The sequence below is a fragment of the Doryrhamphus excisus genome, linkage group LG2 (assembly GCF_037039965.1).
Source record: "Doryrhamphus excisus strain RoL-2023G ecotype Guam linkage group LG2, RoL_Dexc_Guam_v1.1, whole genome shotgun sequence".
Lineage (NCBI taxonomy): Eukaryota > Metazoa > Chordata > Actinopteri > Syngnathiformes > Syngnathidae > Doryrhamphus > Doryrhamphus excisus.
The window spans coordinates 21,401,252-21,420,576 of NC_136358.1; the positions used below are offsets into that span (position 1 = coordinate 21,401,252).

Consider the following 19,325-nt stretch of genomic DNA (forward strand, 5'->3'; position numbering starts at 1 on the left):
AGTGGAGACAATCATATGGTTTTGTGTCCATTTGTGGGACATTTGACATTTCAAAACCGACCTGCGTTGTTTTATGACTCGGTTCAATCAAAAACTGTTTCCTGTCCAGTCATATTATATTCATGAATATTAATTCCTTCATTCATTCATTCATTATTCACCTTGTAAGAGAGCACCTTGCAACCCCAACAATATATGACACAGGCCAGAGCTCCTGTCTTCCAAGCTCATCTGTGACTATCCAATCGGCTTGGCGGGCCATTTGACTGGTTGAGGGGGGGGTCTTATTTTTTGCAGACCCATTTCCACCCCAAAACAGTCAAGAAAAGATGAAATAGATTGAATACAATAATATTTTTATCAATGTTAATCTAGTTTCCTGACACAGTGCAGTTCCTGGTGTCCCTTTTTCCAAACGGCCTCACAATAGGCTTCAAAGTTGAGCCCAGAGTCAGCGATTGGCGATTGTCCCCAGGTATTTGGACTGGCTCACCTGCACCATAGCGGCCCCCCCTTGATAGAGACTAAGTCAACACTGTGGCTTTTTCCCCCCCTGAAAATCAAATACCACGTCTTTTGTTTTGTTCACACCTAACAGAAGTAAATAGTCCAGAATCCTGGACCATCAGTATCGGTATCCCCCCCCCCCCCATCCTCCATATTTCACAATGAACCTACTTTCATATCTGCTTCAAGCTGGTCTACGTGATGATAAGTAGAAGTGGCAGGACGCGCCCTAGTGGTGAAGGAGTAGAACTGCAGGCAGGGTCATCCATGCTCCATTGACTGCTAAAGGGCCCCCCCCCCCACTGACCCACCGTGGAAATGCTGGTACAGTGTATTGTTATGATCAGTATTTATTATTAGTAGTAGTAGTAGTAGTAGTAGTAGTAGTAGTATTGGATGCCAACACCCTTGCAGTGGAAGTGGAGGACAAACATAACTTCATCAGGGGGGTTAGGCCACCAAATTAGCCGTATATGAATATAACTAACGGGGGAACTTCTTGGGGGGGTAGAAGGAGTGGATAGGCTCCAGCATAGGAAACAGATGGATGAATAGAGTAGCAGCTAGCAATATTAGCATCCGACCGCCATGTCATTTGCATGTATAAATAAGTGATAGAGAAAACCACATCTTTTCAACAATATTCTTCACTTTATTAAAAAATATGCGTTAACAAACATAATAAGAATGCAGAAATAATTCATAATAATAATGAATAGGATGCATATTGATCCAGGTGGTCTTCAAAGGTGGTTCTGGTCACTCACTGTGAACAGACAGAAAAGACACAGTGAAGTACTACGTTGGGATATTTCTACATTTCCAGTACACAATCATAAGAGTATTAGGGCCACATGGACAAAAAAGTCAAATCTGAAGTTCAGGACCCAATGTGACCTTTGGCCTTGGGCGTGTGGAGGGGGCGGGGTAAGGACGGCGGACGTGAAAAGGGCTAGCTAGACACGCTAATCGCTTTGTGCTCAACTGCTCTGTTTTGCTGCCACGTTATGAATAAAAGGTTTTGCCGTTTTTTGATCGTAAATGTGCCCATAATACTCATATAATATGATAATATGACAATGTTTGTTTTGCACAGCGCAGTTTCATCGCGACATTGTTGACATTTCTTTCGTCTTTTTCCTGACATCGGGTATTTATTCCACCATTTTGTCTTGCAGCACAGCGATGATAACGTAGCACCGCTGTATCATGGCGGCGTTCCATTGGTCTGCAGGCAAATTGACTTGAATATTGAATATGAATTATGGCGGCATACCTCCTTCCCACCGCAGGTGCCGCAGATGCACCCGAAGAGTCCGTTGATCATCTGGATGAGACAGAGGACAAGCTGAAGACCTGCCGCCACCAATAGCGTGGAGAAGAGGCCCACGTTGAATTCAACCACGTTCTCCGGGATCAAACACCACTTCCACATCTCCTTGTCAGTCAGGTAGCTTCCGGTGCTGCAGGAAAGAACACTTTTTCTTTTATTTTAATGTCCTTGGATTTCATGCAGTTCAATGGTTTTCCAGCACATAGCATGTTGCTGTGGTCTCTCTTTGGTTTCTACCGTCATACATTTGGGAACAACGTGTACCTGTTGGCAAAGGGAACGCCCCATTTGGGAATGGGGTTTTGGGGATTTTTCCAGTAGCACAGTGGACCGTTTTGGAGGCCGAGGGCTGCCGTGCTGAGGCTGTACACGCCCCCCGCCACGCCCAATGCCGCAAAACCTATGGACAGGAACATCTGCACAGGCAACAGGTCAAATACGTTTAGGATCATATACCTGGGAATATAGTCAAGATAAGCGGCATAGAAAATGGATGGATGTATTGAAATCTAATAATAAGTATAAGTATAAGTATAAGTAATAAGTACTTACCCCACAGCGGTTGGCACAGCATTTTCCAGAACTGGTCAAGTGGATGTGGATGGCAGGAATCAAAGCCTGTCGCAGAGGACGATAATTCATACAAAAAAGTCGTGACCATGTGAATGAATTGTCAACACGGAGCATAGAAAACCTTCTAAAGACTGTTTTAATAAAGAATTATTAGAATTGTCTAGTTGGCATAAAACACTGCTAGTTGGCATAAAAATGGAAAATAATCATAGAAAATATAATAATAACTAAACATGACATCCACAAGCTGTCTCATCAACTCCTAACGATCCTGGTATTTAGTGGAAACTACCTTCATGGTGTAATGGACATTCCTTCACACAGGAGCTGCTGTCGGTCAGCAGGGTCCTGCCCTGGCCCCGCCTCTTAAAGGCATACACCCATCACAGATATTACACCACATAACAACTGTAATAATAACTGTAACATGGGCATTTTTAGAATCAAAATGCTTAATTTGAGCCAAATGTACCATTGGCTTGTTGTGACTAATGACCAGCCATTCACACAAAACTGATCATGTATGAATACATTTTGGAAATACCACAATAGAGACTTAATATTACAGATATTACCTGAAAAGTCATGTCTTGAAGTCCATATATTTGATTTGAAAATGTGTGAAAGGACATAAAAGTCAAATCAAACATAAAGTACATCAAGTAAATCAAAAAGCGATTCATAGTAATTCTACGATTTATTGTATTTATTGATTTAAAGGTGAATAAAGTTGCGTGTGAAATAAAAGCCAAAGAAGCCAGTAATACTATACCATGATTCCGCCTCCTATCAAGCCCCCCATGTATTTAACCTCCTCGGTGATGCGTTGTTGTCCGTTGCGATCGTCGGCTGCATATTTGGTGTCAAAGTCAGGGAAGAAAAGCATGATGTTGCAGATGACCGACACCAACGCCAGGACGTAGAGGGGCACCGCTATCACCTTGGAGCACGCTCCCGTGCACATGTTGGCTAGCAAATGTTGACTTGCTGCTGACCAGAGCAAAGGCGAGTGACAAACACCTGGAAATATATATACATATATGGCATCCCTCCCTGGGGAGTGTCTTCGATAAGGACCATTGCCGTGTCAACAGCTGACATCTTCTCTGGGGTGGCTTCTACCTCCCTCTTTTCATTTTTCCTTTCATTGCAAACTTTCTCTTTGTTTGTGTTCCTCCATGAGGCTCGGATCGGGGCTTTCGTTTGTAATCTGGCAAGTCGGGTAACAGCAAACTACTCCGTTTAACAAATAGAATGACTTCATATGAGGAATAAGGAAGAAGGAATAAGGAATTAGGAATAAGTTATGTTGACTTGCTGGTGTGATATTCCTTGCATCATGGCTTTCATCTGCCCAGCAACAAAATACATTCATATGAAATATAATGTTTCCTAGCTAATTTGTCTTTACATGAAATTAAACGATCAAAATATAGAACGTCCTAATTGTAGTACCCTGTGAAATATTAAATAATGATACGGCTCTTCATTGTGCAATAGTGAATAGCTCGATAACAAGATCGTGTGTGTGTGTGTGTGTGTGTGTGTGTGTGTGTGTGTGTGTCTAATCTATGATTTATGGGTCAACGTCCACACACGCATACACACCCGTACTGTGCTAGAGGGTACATTTGGAAAAGAGGGTGTGGTCAGCATTCCATCTTACGTAGATATTTCCATGTGAGCTATCATTGTTGAAATCTGCTACATGAACTTCATGGTCTATTAGTCATACCTGCCCACTTAACTTCACGGCTGTGCTCGGGCGTCATCCTTTTTCATGTATTTGTATTTTATCAGTACAACAACAAGACTATCTGACTCACGCCGGTATCTTTAAAAAAAAAAACTTATACTATCAACGCTAACTTCGTCACACAGCAATTTAACACTCAAAAGGTGTATATACAAACATACAAAGATGTCCCAATAAGAACGTAACATTTTCACGGTTTGAATGTTTAATTGTTTAATGACGTCAGGGATTTGGGCTCCGGATCCTCTGGCTCCCCAAGTCGGACAGAAGCAGCATTGCAGCGCCAGCCACCGTTTTGTTTTTCTCAAACGAAATGTTGGCTCCTGTCAAGACCTCACTGCTGACCTTATGGAACCGTGTGTGCCACAGTACGCCATTTTATACAAATGTGCTTTGTGTTAACATTTTTTCCTTTCTGGGGTGACTTCATTGGATTTACATGAGTTAACGTGCCTTCTGGAACTTGCTAATGTTGCTCACCGAGGTTCCACACACAAGTCGCGGACTTGGCCTTCATCGGGACTTTGTGGTGAGGACTGGACCAGAGTGCTTGGTCTTCCATCGGAGTAAAGCTAAGCACAAACAGATGTTGTCCAACGACATCTTTTTTTTTAGCGGGGATGTCTCCTCATCTTCACGCCCATGGAACGCTCTTGATGGAGCTGATGATTGAATGAGCCGTGTCACACGCCACTCTTGCATAAGCAGCATTTGTACTCCATCACCAGTCCGGCGTCGCCACTGTCACCTTCTGTGCCAGGGAGGATGTTTATTTTTTAAATGAAGGAGACTACTTGGGGGGACACGGAAAAGGGCAAAATCCCGTAGTTTTCCAGGGAAAACGGGGACCTGGACAGCTATGGTTGATGCTAGCTTACATAAGGAATGCGAGCGTGCCATCTGAGGTTTATGAGGGCTTTATGGGGCAAAGACGATCATATTGGCCATGAGGTTATTAAACATGTCTCTCTTTGTGCCTGGCTCTACCACTGGGACCAATACCATGTGACCATGATGATGTAACAGGGCGCCAGGCTAACCTTTTTTACTGGAGCACCGTGGGCCCTACTTACAATTTCAGGGTACTACAGTAATAAACTATAGTCATTCAAATATGCATATTTCCTCTAATGTTTCTCCAACATTATATTATTATTATTATTAACATTATATGGGACATGATGACCAACATCAACGTTTACTTATTTATTCATTCATTCATTCATTTTCTACCGCTTATCCTCACGAGTGAGGATGCAAACTCCACACAGAGATGGCCGAGGGTGGGATTGAACTTGGGTCTAGCTGTGAGGCCTGCGTGCTAACCACTTGTCCGCCGTGCAGCCTAGTTATTATTTATGTATTTATTAGTTTACTAATTTACTGGTCACACATGCCCTTATACAATTTTGTGGCAAAATGGCAGCTCTTAGTCACAGTCTGGTGTAACACACACACGCATGCGCAATGGCGACTAAAGCAAAGTTAAACTTCCTTCATACTAACGTTACCTGTCATGGTCTCGTGCAACATGTTGGAATGCCGACAAAACAACAAATTCAACTGCAGCCAAAAAAGACCAACTTTAGCATTTCTTAACAGACATGACCGTGAAAAATGAAATATAAAGTGATACAAAAATGCTTAGTGTTCGTGCACACATTTGGTAAAGTAATTGACATTGTAAAAAAAAGTTCAAACAATAGCTTCCATTACTTTTAACATGCTGCAGTGCCATTAATGTCCAGCAGAGGGACACATTCGCCTCGCCTCATTAACACTAATTAGCGCGTATAGCTCGACACAGTTTTTCACATAACAGCACTATTTGTGCTTCTCCGTCTCCAACATGAAACTAACTAACTAACTAAGTTATCTCACTAACTAACTTACAATGACCTTATGGCATCGCCTTTACGATGCTTCGCCTTGAATGCCACACTTCCAAGGCAGAATCAGAACGCACTAGCAGGAAGTGATCTACCGGATGTGAGGTCATTCTTACAGCGGTTTCGCGATACAGTACTGCAAAAATAAAGGACTTTTAGCTACAAATTAAACCCTACAATCAAAATATTTTGTTTGGCACGTTATATATTATTAGATAAATCAGATATTATATGAAATATAATATAAATATTATATAAAATATAATTTATCAAGGCGATGTGCAAATATTCTAACAGCCCACGGGTGCTCACACTATTATATATATAATGCCGTTTTTAAATGAAACTTCTTATTATTAAGGGGAAAAAATAAATCCAAAGCTACATGGTCCTGTGTGAAAAAGGGATTGCCCCCGTTGTCCTGAAGCATCAAAATAGCCCCGGCCATTACACTACCACCACCGTATTTTACTGTTGCTATGATGTTCTTTTGCTGAAATACAGCGTTACTTTTACGCCAGTTGTAATAGGACACACACCTTCTGAAAAGTTCAACCTTTGTCTCGTCAGACCACATAGTATTTTCATAAAGGTCTTGGGGAGCATTTTTTGTTCAGTTGTGGTCTGTTCAGCCACACCGCACCACACACGGCATAGCCAGTTTCAATCATTCTTATCAGGTTTAAAGGTCAACTTGTTATCACCACGCTGTGCTCTCAATCTGTTTTATCTGATATTATCTTTATTGTGTGTGTGGACTATTGATCACATGGACATCTATCAATGTCATGCACACTTATATATTTACAAATTGTTTCCATGATCAAATTTATTTCTATATATTCAATGTCATTTGTTTAGTTTTTGGCCCTGACCTTAATAACAATAATGAATCATTTTTATTTATTTTCCTTTCATTTTGGGTATAGAATGGATGCACTCACTATTTAGCATTCATGGCTCCACAAATTCTCAATTTTTAAAAATATAATTGGCCTTTTTTAAGCAGAAAACATCTCATTCACATCCATCACAAATATTTCCAATGAATAAAAACTATAATAATAAAAACTAAAAACCAAATGAATTGGACTAAGATGTATTTGAAAACAATTTGAAGTGTGTTTTTAAAGAACTATTCTCTTTGTTTTCTGTCATCCACTTAATGTGCAACCTATACTTACCAATGTGTCCCATACGTTGCAAAATGTTTACAGTCACTACATCGTCAATTAATTATCCTTAAACACGTCCTACTATTTATTATTATTTATTATTAAGATCAAATAATATTATATCTATTTTATAAAATACTTTATTTAAATGTTAAGGTAATAGCACCATAGGGAACCAAGTTGCTTCAGGACAATGTTGCTGTTCGCAGTTGCTAGCCGGACTGTTTATGCTACAGCACATTGACTGTAGACCTTTGCTATAGACCGGTAGCGGACTGCTGGCTACACAATGGCGGAGGAGGCGACTTTGATGAAAACTTCCTCCTTCATGGATCCTTTTAAAGGCTTTTTGTTGACGTATTTGATACCCGAGTCGTGTTACGACGAGTTCTTTATCAAATTCAACCTTTTGGACGGTAAGTTTGTTTGTTTGATAGCCGCTAGCTAACTCACACAAAACCGGAAGCGCACTTGTGGTAAGCTAGCAGTTCATTCAAAATAATCACGGAGCTCCCGCGGTGAAGTTGCTTTGCCACTGGACCTGTCGGTATATATTTGCCTCCGCGTCCATAGTGGCAGTTCCCCCTCACTGTGTCGCACAACAAGTGAACAAGTGCCGCTCTGAACGCTGCTGGGGTATACCTAGAAACGTCAATAAATAACTCTTGTGTTGAAGAATGTTTGTTAAAAAAAAGAATTTTTTCCTAAATCGAATTACCAATTAATTTTCAGTCCGTATTTACATGACCCGAGAGTTTTTGGAGAAAAGTTCTTTATTTTGTATATTTAAGATAGTGTACAACGAAGCTAGCACAGCTAATATAGTAAGTAGTTTGGACTCTGTCACATGACCTGGAAGGGGGGGGGGTACTACTACTACCGGGTTGTACTACAATGCATTGGACTAGGTCAGGGGTTGGGAACCTTTTTGGCGAAGAGAGCCATGAAGGCCAGATATTTTAAAATGTGTATCTGTGAGAGCCATATACATTTTTTTAAACATTGAATGCAATAAAATGTGTGCATTTTTATGTAAGACCAACAGTTTTAGATAATGGGCTCTAATTACGTAGACCAGGCACACTACCCCACGCCAATGGGGTGTGGCCAGCACACTTTTGTGAGCAGCGCAGTGTCTAATAATAAATCAAATACTTGTTGCCATTAATACAACTTCTGCTGCTGCATAGTTTTGCACCGTACTCCGTAGACGTATTTCATTATTTTGGCCATCTTCGTCAGAAGGCTTGGTTCTGCAGCTTTAGCTAGGTGACTAAAGGAGGAAAGTTTACATTTACATGTTTTTTTGACATCTCAATGACTGAGGTAGACTACAGCATTACCCAGTAATAATCAAGTTTTGGTGTTTGACCTGGAAAATATCATCAGGAAAGATAGATATGGTTGGCCGTATTGCAGCAGAAAATAGATGGACGAATTAAAATGCATAAGAAAGTTGTTGATTTTTAATATTATTTTTTCATTTCTGAAAAAATGTCATTTCTGTGATGGTTTACTTTAAAATGTTAGCAAAAATACATTTTTATTGTGGTAAGAAATGCTTGAGAGCCAGATACAGTCATCAAAAGAGCCCTACCTGGCTCCCGAGCCATAGGTTCCCTACCTCTGGACTAGGTGTTCTCAGGTGACCTGGAAGCTATTGAAAAGAATTATTATTACTAATTATATGTAATAGTCCATATAAAATTTGGTAAAAGGGGCAGCTGGTGTAGATCCTGAGCAGGTTTACGGCTGAGACCAGAGGTCTTGCGCTCTATAAGGATGTATTGATTTTTTAAATAAATTTTCTTCTTACAATGGTATTTATTGACGGTCCCTAAGTATAAGCAACCAGCAGTTAGAGCTGCACTATTTGTGTGAGTGTATTCCAAGCTTTGCTGTATTTTATGAAAAAAGATGAATGAATGGACACAATCGTTCAGTATATATTTGTATGTATTGTCCGCTTCAAATGAACTGAACATTTACTGTGGCTTCAATGTTATTTTGGTTATTTTTTTACAACATTTATTGATTTTGTTTGTGTTATATTTTAGTTCCATGTCTGAAGATTCTGATCAGCAAAGGACTGGGGATAGGTATCATCCTCGGATCAGTGATGGGTAAATAAAATCAATGATATTTTAATGTTGCATCTTTAAGTTGTTGAAAATATACATAAATATTTTATACAGAATATCCTTTTAAAGGGGATCTATTATGCAAAATTTTCGGCCCTTTGTATTTTGTTGTGGACTCCAATAGAGCAGCAACACATGATAAGAAACAACACTGAAATATAAGAAAGACGACAGAAAGCTTTTTAGATCTTCTAGAATCTGCACGTATTCCAACTGTATTTCCATATAACTGTCACGCTATTTCTAAGAACTCTGACATTGCTGTGATTCACCAGGTAAATCCTCCACTTCTGTTCTTTTGTATGGAGTCTATGGTCCCAAAAAGTTTGAGAACCTGTGTACTAGGGAACCCTATTATTGTGTCAACTACATATTTCAAAAAAGACAGTTTACCGTTTACCGAATTACCGTTGTGTTTGATTGCAGTGAAACTCCCTCAGATCTTAAAGATGATGGGGGCTAAGAGCGCCGAGGGTCTGAGCTTCCAGTCGGTGCTCCTGGAGCTGGTGGCCATCACGGGGACCATGGCCTACAGTATCACTAATGAGTTCCCGTTCAGGTTGGACCATAATGGATGTTTCTGTGTACATTTCAGTGTTTCCCACAGGACTGCAATCTATTTGTGGTGGGACATGTGTTTATTTTCATGATTTTTTTTTAATGTCACAAATAAGCCTGTGATAATTTTTAATGTGGACCTCATTCAGGGAAGCCCACCACAAATAAGTGAATATACGGGAAACACTGCATTGACATTAGCCATACTTTATTCATGTTCCCGACAGCGCTTGGGGCGAGGCGTTTTTCCTCATGCTGCAGACGATCACCATCGGTTTCCTCATTCAACACTACACAGGAAGAACCGGCAGAGGTTAGACCACACCCACCTTCACTCATTGGTCAAGCTCTAATTACCAGAATAAAGTCATGGTATTCTGAAAATATAGTTGTGTATACAGCATGTACGAGGTGTGTCAGAAAAGTACCAGGAAGTACATTTTCCTACGAAATGGGACAAAAACCAAGATTTGGCAGTAACAGAGGTTTTCTTTGCATCTTGCACGTTTCTAACGTCCTTCGTGAAGACGTGCGGTGATGTATGGGCGGATGCAAGATGGTGGTTTGTGTTGCTAAGTGGCGGGAGGAAGGATTGCCTGACTGCGTTGTGTTTTGCAGGTGGTGTTTTTGTGCTGGTGTACTTGGGGTTGCTGTTCCTGGTGCTGTCGCCAATCACTCCTACATCCATGGTGACCACCATGCAAGCCTTCAACATGCCTGCCGTCATCGTTAGCAGGGTATGCTAACACAGCTTTACTATCACAATATTATTACTCATTGGCTTTTTTCATTTGCGCTAATCCAAAGAGTGGCAAAGTTGAGGTAGGTGGCCGGGGTTTCAAACCTCAGTGCACCGCGGCCGCATTGTCCAAAACGTCCTTTTCAGGAAGTAACAGGCACAAGGTCAACATCATTGATGTGATAGGAAGAACATGCATGTGAAGTGTACAGCATTCCCAAAGCACATTTCTCCAAGGAAAAGGCGTGTGTCTGTGTTTGTTTTGCAGCTGATCCAAGCGGCCACTAACTTCCGGAATGGGCACACCGGCCAGTTGTCGGCCATTTCCGTCTTCCTGTTGTTTGCTGGATCACTAGCACGCATCTTCACATCACTTCAGGTAATCCTCATGTGTTCATTATTGGTGTCTTAGATATACTGCTTCCTTACATGGTCATCTAGTACTTATTTGTGGTAATACTGCCTTTTCTCTCACTGATACGACATTTGGGACATTATGATTGTTGTAGTTTTTCATTTTTGAGAAAAAAGTTTTGCACTTTTCTAGTCACTGTTGCAAATGATGATCCACTACTATTCTACAACCTTTTCCCTGGAATATGGATATGTACGTATCAAGAAGGCCGTCTGTATGAAACAGTGTGCTGTTTCGTAGGAAACGGGCGACACCCTGATGGCGTTGACCTACGTGATCTCCTCGTGCTGCAACGGCCTCATCGCCCTGCAGGTGGCGTACTACTGGAACAGCTCCTCAGAGCGCAAGAAGAGGAAGAAGAGGAAGAAGAAAGATTAATAGTGAGAACGGTTACCGTATGCAGCTTTCATATACAGTCGTCCCTCAGCACATCGCCGTTCCAATTTCGCTGCGTCGCTCTATCACGGTTCATCCAAAATATATTCATAATCACGCTGTTGTGTCGTAGTTCAGCCTCATTTGCGGAAGTGACGCCATGGAGGTGCAATCACTAAGGTGAACAAAGGAGCGTACCGGACACAGGATGTTTACCGTAATTATAGATTATTAGTGTATATATATGTGATAGATTATTGCCGTAGTTGTCCCCAAAACATGTTTCTAGAACATGTTTCTAGAATATGTATAGTGTTTTGCAGCGTTGGCTCTATCACGGAACAGTGCAACTTTGACGCCATGGTCTTTCTTCCTTGTATTGATGTTTTTTTTCCGTGTACAGGCGGAATAGCATCATTTTTCACAATACATTTATACGCTACTTTCAAGCCAGATTCTTCAAAAGCAGTCATCCGCGAAACAATCACTGCAAAGAACAGAACTTGGGGTTGGTGTCCATCTGTCTCTGGTTCTCTGCACTTGCTTCGTCCATTGTTGTCTTAAACGCTCCTCTTTTGGAAATGAAATCCAACTCACGATATCACTTGGATACTGTGAACATCCAGCAGCAACACGTTTTGGCATGACTAGTCTCCATGAAAATGATACTGAGCCGAGTTGACAATCTACCTCGAGAAGTGTTACCCCAACGATGTCACCTCCGGAAATGAGGCTGAGCTGTTAGCTACTTTGTCATGGCTGGCGCCATCAACTACGTAGAAATGGCATTTTGGCAAATTTAACATTTTTTGTAAAATTGAAAAACATAAAACATAATTACAAACGACACATAACATTTAGGTGAAGTTGATGAATAATGTCGGACCTTTTTAAGGAAATATTTATGCATTTTTTTGCCTAACTGAAAAATGGCAAAATGAATAGAAGTACAAACAAACATTGAAAAAGTGATATGGAGTATTCTACTCCGGTCTCGTCCTGAGATGTCAGTAGGCCAAACACGCAAGAACCACAGCTCATTGCCGGAACACCATACTGCAGGTTTACCCTTCAATATGAACTTTATGGGATTAAAGATAGTTTTGCTTTATAAACGGGCGGGTGTGCGCCTCCTGTTCCAGGCGCGGTGCAACTTTATTGTTCAAACCACAGAACAGAAAGACAAAGGGGAAAGCCCAAAGACAGCGTTTGGTACAAATATTTCGGTTGTAAAGAACGAATCCAAAATCTTTTTATCACAGGCGAACCGCGATGGACGAGGACTTCCTGTACGTCCTTGATACTTGGCCATCGTGATCATGGTGCAGTTACAATGCAAATATACATTCCTTTTTCTTTTACTTTTATGTCTAAGCATTAGAAGTGTACATGAAGCATTATCTTTTTGATGATTTTATTGGTTGCTTGTTTTAACTTTCAACCCCAACTTCCTGTGACATGAGGAAAAGGAATATTGGGAGAATAAAGTTGTTGGACACAAAAGTTCTTATATATTTGCAACAAAAATGTGGAAAGCATTTCAAGTTGTTTACTTTGTGTTATTGTTATTGACTATTGATTATTGACCGCTTTCTCGTGAAGAACAATATTATGTGACTAAAGTTGTCATTTTCAACGAGTGAATGACAAGTATCATTGCTATGATAAAATGTCAAATGTATGATACATGTGTTGTTTACAGGGTGTATTTCACTTCAATCACGTCTTGGAAAGAAACTATATCAAATATGTATTTGTGGGGGGAAAGGCTATTTTTATAGTTTTCGTATGTCACTCATCATGTCTTGAAGACAAACTATAAAATATGTATTTATGGGTCGAAGGCTATTTTATATTTTTAAATGTTATAAATACTTTATAATCATAATTATTTACATACTCAGCAATCCAATCATTTTTTTATCGTCCAATAATCACGTGACAAAAATGTTGACCTTTGAGTTGTTGGCGGGGAATAAAGAATGAAGGCCAGCAATGGCGGAGGAAGTGTTTTTGCACCCAGGTTCCTCTTTCACGGATCCCTTTCAAGGAGATTTGTTGGCCTATTTTCTCCCGGAGTCGTGCTACGCGGCCTTTTTCCTGCAGTTCAACTTCATGGACGGTAGGTGGCAGGTGACGCCTCCGCTCATTTGGCACAAATGCAAAAATAACCGCTAGCACGAAAAAAGCTTGTATGCGCTGAAGAAGGCATTGCTCGGTGACGATCAACGTCCATGCCGGCATCACGACCAATCAGTGGTCAAAGCGTAGGGTGATTGACAGGTCAGCCCGCCCACTGTGACAATCATGTATGCGTTTCATAAAAACGTTGAACAAATAAACAGGGTGTCCCAAAGACTTACACATACCGTAAATAATCCTAAACTAGGGTTTTGTTGTAATTCGTTCAATTTGAAAATGTTTACAAACTTATTTTTATTGTTTTTATTGGTTTTGGACCATAGAGGGCGCTGCAGGCACAATGTATGTAGAGGCGGGGGCAACTCCTGAAAGACTGGATTACAAATGCAAACAAACAATTAGTTTGTGTTATTAATTGCTTCCAGACCAATCAAATGTTGGAGGAGGATGCCATATTTTTTTTAGAAAAACGAAAGTGTGTCATAATGTTTATGCCATTTTTGGATGCTTCTCATTCCCCTGTTGAGTGTGTGTGAGGTTTCCTCCACTTTTTTTCACCAGAAAAGTGCATTTGAAGCAAGTTTTAAAAAATGATAAAAAAACGACATACTAACCCCTTATGGTTTTTGTCAGAAATCACCGCCCTCAAACTCTGGCATTTTATGCCGTTTTTGGATGCTTCTGGGGCCCATGTTGAGTGTGTGTGAGGTTTCCTCCATTTATTTCACCAGAAAAGTGCATTTGAAGTTATTTGAAAAAAAATGAAAAAAACGACATACTAACCCCTTATGTTTTTTGTCAAAAATGACCACCTTCAAAGTCTGGCATTTTATGCCATTTCGGATGCTTCTGGGGCCCCTGTTGAGTGTGTGTGAGGTTTCCCCTGTTTTTTCACCAGAAAAGTGCATTTGAAGCAAGTTGAAAAAATGAAAAAAAACGATTTACTAACCCCTTACGTTTTTGTCAAAAATGACCGCCCTCAAAGTCTGGCATTTTATGCCATTTTGGGGTGCTTCTGGGGCCCCTGTTGAGTGTTTGTGAGGTTTCCGCCATTCATTTCACCAGAAAAGTGCATTTGAAGCAAGTTGATAAACATGACATACTAACCCTTACGTTTTTTGTAAAAAATCACCACCCTCAAACTCGGGCATTTTATAAAAGTTATTAGATTATGAGTGAAACATTGGATTTTGTGAGCACCAAAAGAGGAAGTAATTTGAGGTGTTGTAAGTAGAATATGGAGGAGAAATGTCCCATTTGTGCTACTTTCCAAGCAGTGAATGACCATTTCCAAATCTCCATCACATGTAAACATGCTTGGTAAAGGCATGCCTCGCTGTAATGGTCAAGGTTGGCCCACCAGAGGGCGTTGTACCTCCAAGCAACATCAACTTTTTTGCAATATATTATAACATTTGTCTTGGGAAGACGGCTTTATTTTATTTTTTTTCATACTTTGTTTGCATAAAGTATACACTTTTTACAAATAAAGTTGCAAAACAGACATTTTCAGGTACTATGACAACGTACAACGTTTTACATTACAATGAAAGTCTCTGTTTTGTTTCAGGAACATGTTTTAAAACGATCCTAAGCAAAGTTGTGGGGACCGCCATCATCTTGGGATCAGTGATGGGTAAGCAAGGCAACAAACCGCTCACAAGATCCAATGCATTATTATTATTATAAAGAGGTTTATTCTAAAAGGTTTTTACTTTATTCTTAAAATGCTTTTTCTCCAAAATATAACACCTTCAAAAAGTCAAACTTTTGTTCTGGAAAATAGCTTTTTCCTTGAAAATATGTATTTATATTTATATATAAATATTTTTTCATGGAAATGTAATTTGCTTTCTCAACCTGTTTTTCTGGAAAATATGCTGTATTTTTCTTTATGTTTTATATTATTTCTTTATAATATGATTTTATTTCAAGAAATCATGCATCATGGTTTCACAAAGTATATTACTTTTTTTTATCTTTTTTTATGTAACACCTTTTTCTGGAAAATATTTTTTCTAGAAAATCTACTACTTTTTGTACAAAGTACTTTTTGTACTTTTTTTTCTTCAAAAATGTAGATCTTTTTCCGGAAAATGTGTTGTATTTTTTCTTGAAATATACTATTTTATTCTAGAAAACATGCATCGTGGTTTTGTAAAAGTACATATATATATTTTTTTTTCCCCAAGAAAATGTATTGTTGAAAATATTTTCTTTCTTGAAAACTTCCTCCTTTTTCTCAAAAATGTTTTTTTCCCTTCTGACAGCACATGAAAAAGTGAGTGCTCTGTGGCGCCCCCGTGTGGCTAAGACTTGCTAACTCTTCCTTTGCGTTTTTCCAGTCAAGTTACCTCAGATCGTGAAGGTGATTGGAGCAAAAAGCGCCGAGGGTCTGAGCTTCCAGTCTGTTCTGGTGGAGCTGCTGGCCATCACAGGAAGCATCGCCTACAGCGTCACTAACAGCTTCCCCTTCAGGTTCCGACCATATTAGGACGCGGCCACGTCTTTGTGTTTTCCACGTTAATCACCTGTCTGTGAACAGCGCTTGGGGCGAGGCGCTCTTCGTCATGCTGCAGACGGTCATCATCGGCTTCCTCATTCAGCGCTACGCAGGAAGAACGGCCAGAGGTGAGAAGGCTGTTAGTCTGTTCCAGAGTCAAACCAGTGTCTCCATCATGACACATTTAGTGCTACGCTAGCATCCAGTCGTACTTATACTCATATTTATAGAGTCATTACCGAGAACTGGCACTGAAAAAAAGTATGTATGAAAGCAAAACTGAAAAGTACAGCCATTGTTTTCCAGGTGTAGTTTTTCTGTTGGTGTATTTGGGGTTGTTGTTCCTGCTGTTGTCTCCGGTCACGCCTTCGTCCGTGGTGACCGCCATGCAAGCCTCCAACATGCCGGCCGTCATCGTCAGCAGGGTACACACATGATTATGATTAATAAGCCACATGATTATGATTATGGGCTGGGCACCAAGGGGCGTCCATGCTGTGGGTGTCTCGTAGATCATCCAAGGGGTGGCTAACTTCCGGAACAGACACACGGGCCAGTTGTCCGCCTTGACCGTCTTCATCTTGTTTGCTGGATCGCTAGCTCGCGTCTTCACATCCGTGCAGGTCCAAAAACCATATGGAAGAATGAATATTGAATGAAAATAGAAATAGTTGATGATGCTGTTGATTTGGTGTTCCTAGGAAACGGGAGACACGCTGCTGGTGGTCACCTACCTGGTATCGGTGGCCTGCAACGGGATCATAGTCCTGCAGATGGTCTACTACTGGAAAGCAACCAAAGTGATGCTGAAACAAAGACTTGAACCAGAAGCAACATGAAACCATCTGACACTAAATTGCTGCCAAAACAAATCAGATATTAATATTTACAATACATACATATTTCACATGTCAATCATTTCATTTTTAGGAATAACTCTGATTTGCACCGGCTGCACGCGGAACAATTGGTTAGTATGCAGGCCTCACTGCTAGGAGACCCGAGTTCAATTCCACCCTGGGCCATCTCTGTGTGGAGTTTGCATCTTCTTTTCTCCGGGTAGCTGGCTAGCTAGCCTGCTAGCTAGCTGGCGCCAGAGAGACAATGGAGCCGGGCAAAATGAGGAAACAAAGATGGTAGAATAGCGGAGCTTCAGTGTACATCAAACGTCAAGTTGAATAACGTCATCATAACGATCCCAGCGTATCACAGCTCTTGGTATAAATAAATCCACCAAGAAGAAGACAAATGTGTCTTGCCTCCAGTCAAAAGATAAAAGTTTGAGAAATGCAAAGGTTTACTGACGCTTGACTGACAGCCCGGCCACAAAAAGGTCACATGAGCTTTGGTCGCCCTCTGCTGGTGAAACAAGGAACAGCCTGCCGGATGACTGAAATGATCCAATAATGTTCATCAAATATGACGAAATGTTCAAGACTTCAATAAAATGTTGTTCAATTGTTTGGACTCACCAGCTGGTCTTTACAAACACACACACACACATACACACACACACACACACACACACGTGCTCTTTGTATGAAAACTTTGAAGTCAGTGTGTACGCTTCCATGGCGACCACTTGTTGAAGCCTGGCTGCCTGTTGCTAGGTGATGGGATGTACTGGACCAGAAAATCCCCTCCATTGACACCTCCCAACCCCCCCGTCACCCCTGAACCCCCCCCCCTCCCCAGGTCTCCAGCCAAAACAGCCAGCATATATTCCTTTCACGTTGTCAAATGGCATTCCAGTATTCCCATAAAAGTATTACTTCACTAAGTTTACCTTGGACGGCCCCGCCCCTTCCTGCTGCACTTTAGTCGCCTTTTAACATGCAAAATTACATTTAAATTACATTTGACATTTTTCTCACAATATCACTCCTTATTTTATCATGAAATTAGACCTTTTTTCTCATAAACTTGTGATTGGTTTTGGAAAATGACTTCTCTCTTCTAACATTTGTTCTCTTTTTTTCCTCATCATTTTCTGTTTTTGTTCGATTACGTGTTTCTCATAATATTACACAATATTTATTTGAGCATGACCACTTTTTTTCTTGTAAAATGTCAACTTTTTTTCATAATACAACTTGTCATAATAGCATATTTCTGACTTAATACCGATTAAAAAAATACCCTTTTCCTGTAATGTCGCATTTTTTTCATAACATTACGACTTTTTAACTTCAATTTCCCCACATCTTTTGACTTTTTTTTCTCATAATATTCAATTGTTTATGTTATATTACTTGTTGTTTTCTTAAAACGTGAAAGTTTGGGTGATTATTTTGTATGACTTTTGTATTTCTTTCTTGAATTGTTTTTATTGTTTTATTATAACATATGGATATATATTGATTTAAAAAAGAAATAATATTGCAACTTCCAACAAGATGACCCGTTTTTCCTGTTATGTATAATCTTTTTCATTTGAAAATATAAAATGAGCGGTTATGTTGTTAGCTATCTCAGAGCTACAGTGGTGTGAAAGTGTTTACCCCCCCCACCCCGATTTCTTACTTTTTGCCATGTTTGTCACACTTCAATGTTTCAGATCATCAAACTAATGGAAACACAACTCAACACAGAAGGCAGTTTGAAACGAAACTAACTATTATTAAGGGAGATACAACATCCAAAGCAACATGCCCCCCCCCCCGCCAAAGAAAAACCAAATGAAGACTTTGGAGTGGCCGAGTCAAAGTCCTGACCTGAATCCTCCTGAGATGCTTGTATGCAAACGTTAAAGCATCCTTGACAAAATTCCTGGATTCAAAGATGCTGGCAAAGCATAACCTGCTTTGGCAGTAAAACGTGGTGGTGGTAGTGTGATGGTCTGGGCTGTGTTGACCTGCTACGATAGATGGAAGCATGAATCCTGCAGCGGGACAATGATCCAAAACACACCAGCAGGTCCACCTCTGATTGGCTGAAGAAAAACCAAATGAAGACTTTGGAGCGGTCTAGTCCAAGTCCTGATCTGGATCCTATGGAGATGCTGTGGCAGGAACCTTCTAAAGGCTTTGTGCTGGAAAAGCCTCCAATGTGGCTGAAGGACAACAATTCCCCATTGCAAGTTAGCACAACTGCTTGATTGCAGTTGTTGCTGCTGGGGGCGGGAGCGGGGGGGCAAACAATTATTAGCTTTAGGGGGCTACCACTCTTTCCCATTGGGACATGGAGCTTTCTTTCTCCCTAATAATGTGTCGAGTTGTC

At 40.5% G+C, this 19,325-nt stretch overlaps 3 protein-coding genes across 3 annotated transcripts; 2 read left to right on the forward strand and 1 right to left on the reverse strand.

The window, feature by feature from the left end:
- Positions 1 to 1,173: 1,173 nt before the first annotated feature.
- On the reverse strand, positions 1,174 to 3,398 carry LOC131132532 (transmembrane 4 L6 family member 1-like). The gene is made up of 5 exons (XM_058078264.2): positions 3,186 to 3,398; positions 2,393 to 2,458; positions 2,105 to 2,256; positions 1,784 to 1,970; positions 1,174 to 1,273 (listed from the first exon to the last, which is right to left on the reverse strand). The coding sequence occupies exons 1-5, from the start codon at positions 3,375 to 3,377 to the stop codon at positions 1,271 to 1,273; spliced, it is 600 nt and encodes a 199-aa protein (XP_057934247.2). The 5' UTR covers positions 3,378 to 3,398; the 3' UTR covers positions 1,174 to 1,270.
- A 4,052-nt stretch (positions 3,399 to 7,450) lies between these two features.
- On the forward strand, positions 7,451 to 12,962 carry LOC131132523 (mannose-P-dolichol utilization defect 1 protein). Its single transcript, XM_058078250.2, has 7 exons — positions 7,451 to 7,649; positions 9,291 to 9,356; positions 9,801 to 9,933; positions 10,160 to 10,245; positions 10,551 to 10,669; positions 10,940 to 11,050; positions 11,327 to 12,962. Exons 1-7 carry the CDS (start codon positions 7,523 to 7,525, stop codon positions 11,462 to 11,464), a joined length of 780 nt encoding a protein of 259 aa, XP_057934233.1. The 5' UTR covers positions 7,451 to 7,522; the 3' UTR covers positions 11,465 to 12,962.
- A 151-nt stretch (positions 12,963 to 13,113) lies between these two features.
- LOC131132524 (mannose-P-dolichol utilization defect 1 protein-like) lies at positions 13,114 to 17,442 on the forward strand. The gene is made up of 7 exons (XM_058078251.2): positions 13,114 to 13,583; positions 15,174 to 15,239; positions 15,949 to 16,081; positions 16,149 to 16,234; positions 16,413 to 16,531; positions 16,619 to 16,729; positions 16,808 to 17,442. Exons 1-7 carry the CDS (start codon positions 13,457 to 13,459, stop codon positions 16,943 to 16,945), a joined length of 780 nt encoding a protein of 259 aa, XP_057934234.2. The 5' UTR covers positions 13,114 to 13,456; the 3' UTR covers positions 16,946 to 17,442.
- Positions 17,443 to 19,325: the final 1,883 nt, after the last annotated feature.

Bases quoted from the DNA above. Each gene is read 5' to 3' on its own strand.
- LOC131132532 (XM_058078264.2), bottom strand. From the start codon at position 3,377: ATGTGCACGGGAGCGTGCTCCAAGGTGATAGCGGTGCCCCTCTACGTC. The intron at 2,257-2,392 runs GTAAGTACTTAT...TTGCCTGTGCAG, and splicing joins GCTGTGCCAACCGCTGTGGG to ATGTTCCTGTCCATAGGTTT. The intron at 1,971-2,104 runs GTACACGTTGTT...TCTTTCCTGCAG, and splicing joins GGCGTTCCCTTTGCCAACAG to CACCGGAAGCTACCTGACTG.
- LOC131132523 (XM_058078250.2), top strand. From the start codon at position 7,523: ATGGCGGAGGAGGCGACTTTGATGAAAACTTCCTCCTTCATGGATCCT. The intron at 7,650-9,290 runs GTAAGTTTGTTT...GTTATATTTTAG, and splicing joins CAAATTCAACCTTTTGGACG to TTCCATGTCTGAAGATTCTG. The intron at 10,246-10,550 runs GTTAGACCACAC...TGTGTTTTGCAG, and splicing joins CACAGGAAGAACCGGCAGAG to GTGGTGTTTTTGTGCTGGTG.
- LOC131132524 (XM_058078251.2), top strand. From the start codon at position 13,457: ATGGCGGAGGAAGTGTTTTTGCACCCAGGTTCCTCTTTCACGGATCCC. The intron at 15,240-15,948 runs GTAAGCAAGGCA...GCGTTTTTCCAG, and splicing joins CATCTTGGGATCAGTGATGG to TCAAGTTACCTCAGATCGTG. The intron at 16,730-16,807 runs GTCCAAAAACCA...TGGTGTTCCTAG, and splicing joins GCGTCTTCACATCCGTGCAG to GAAACGGGAGACACGCTGCT.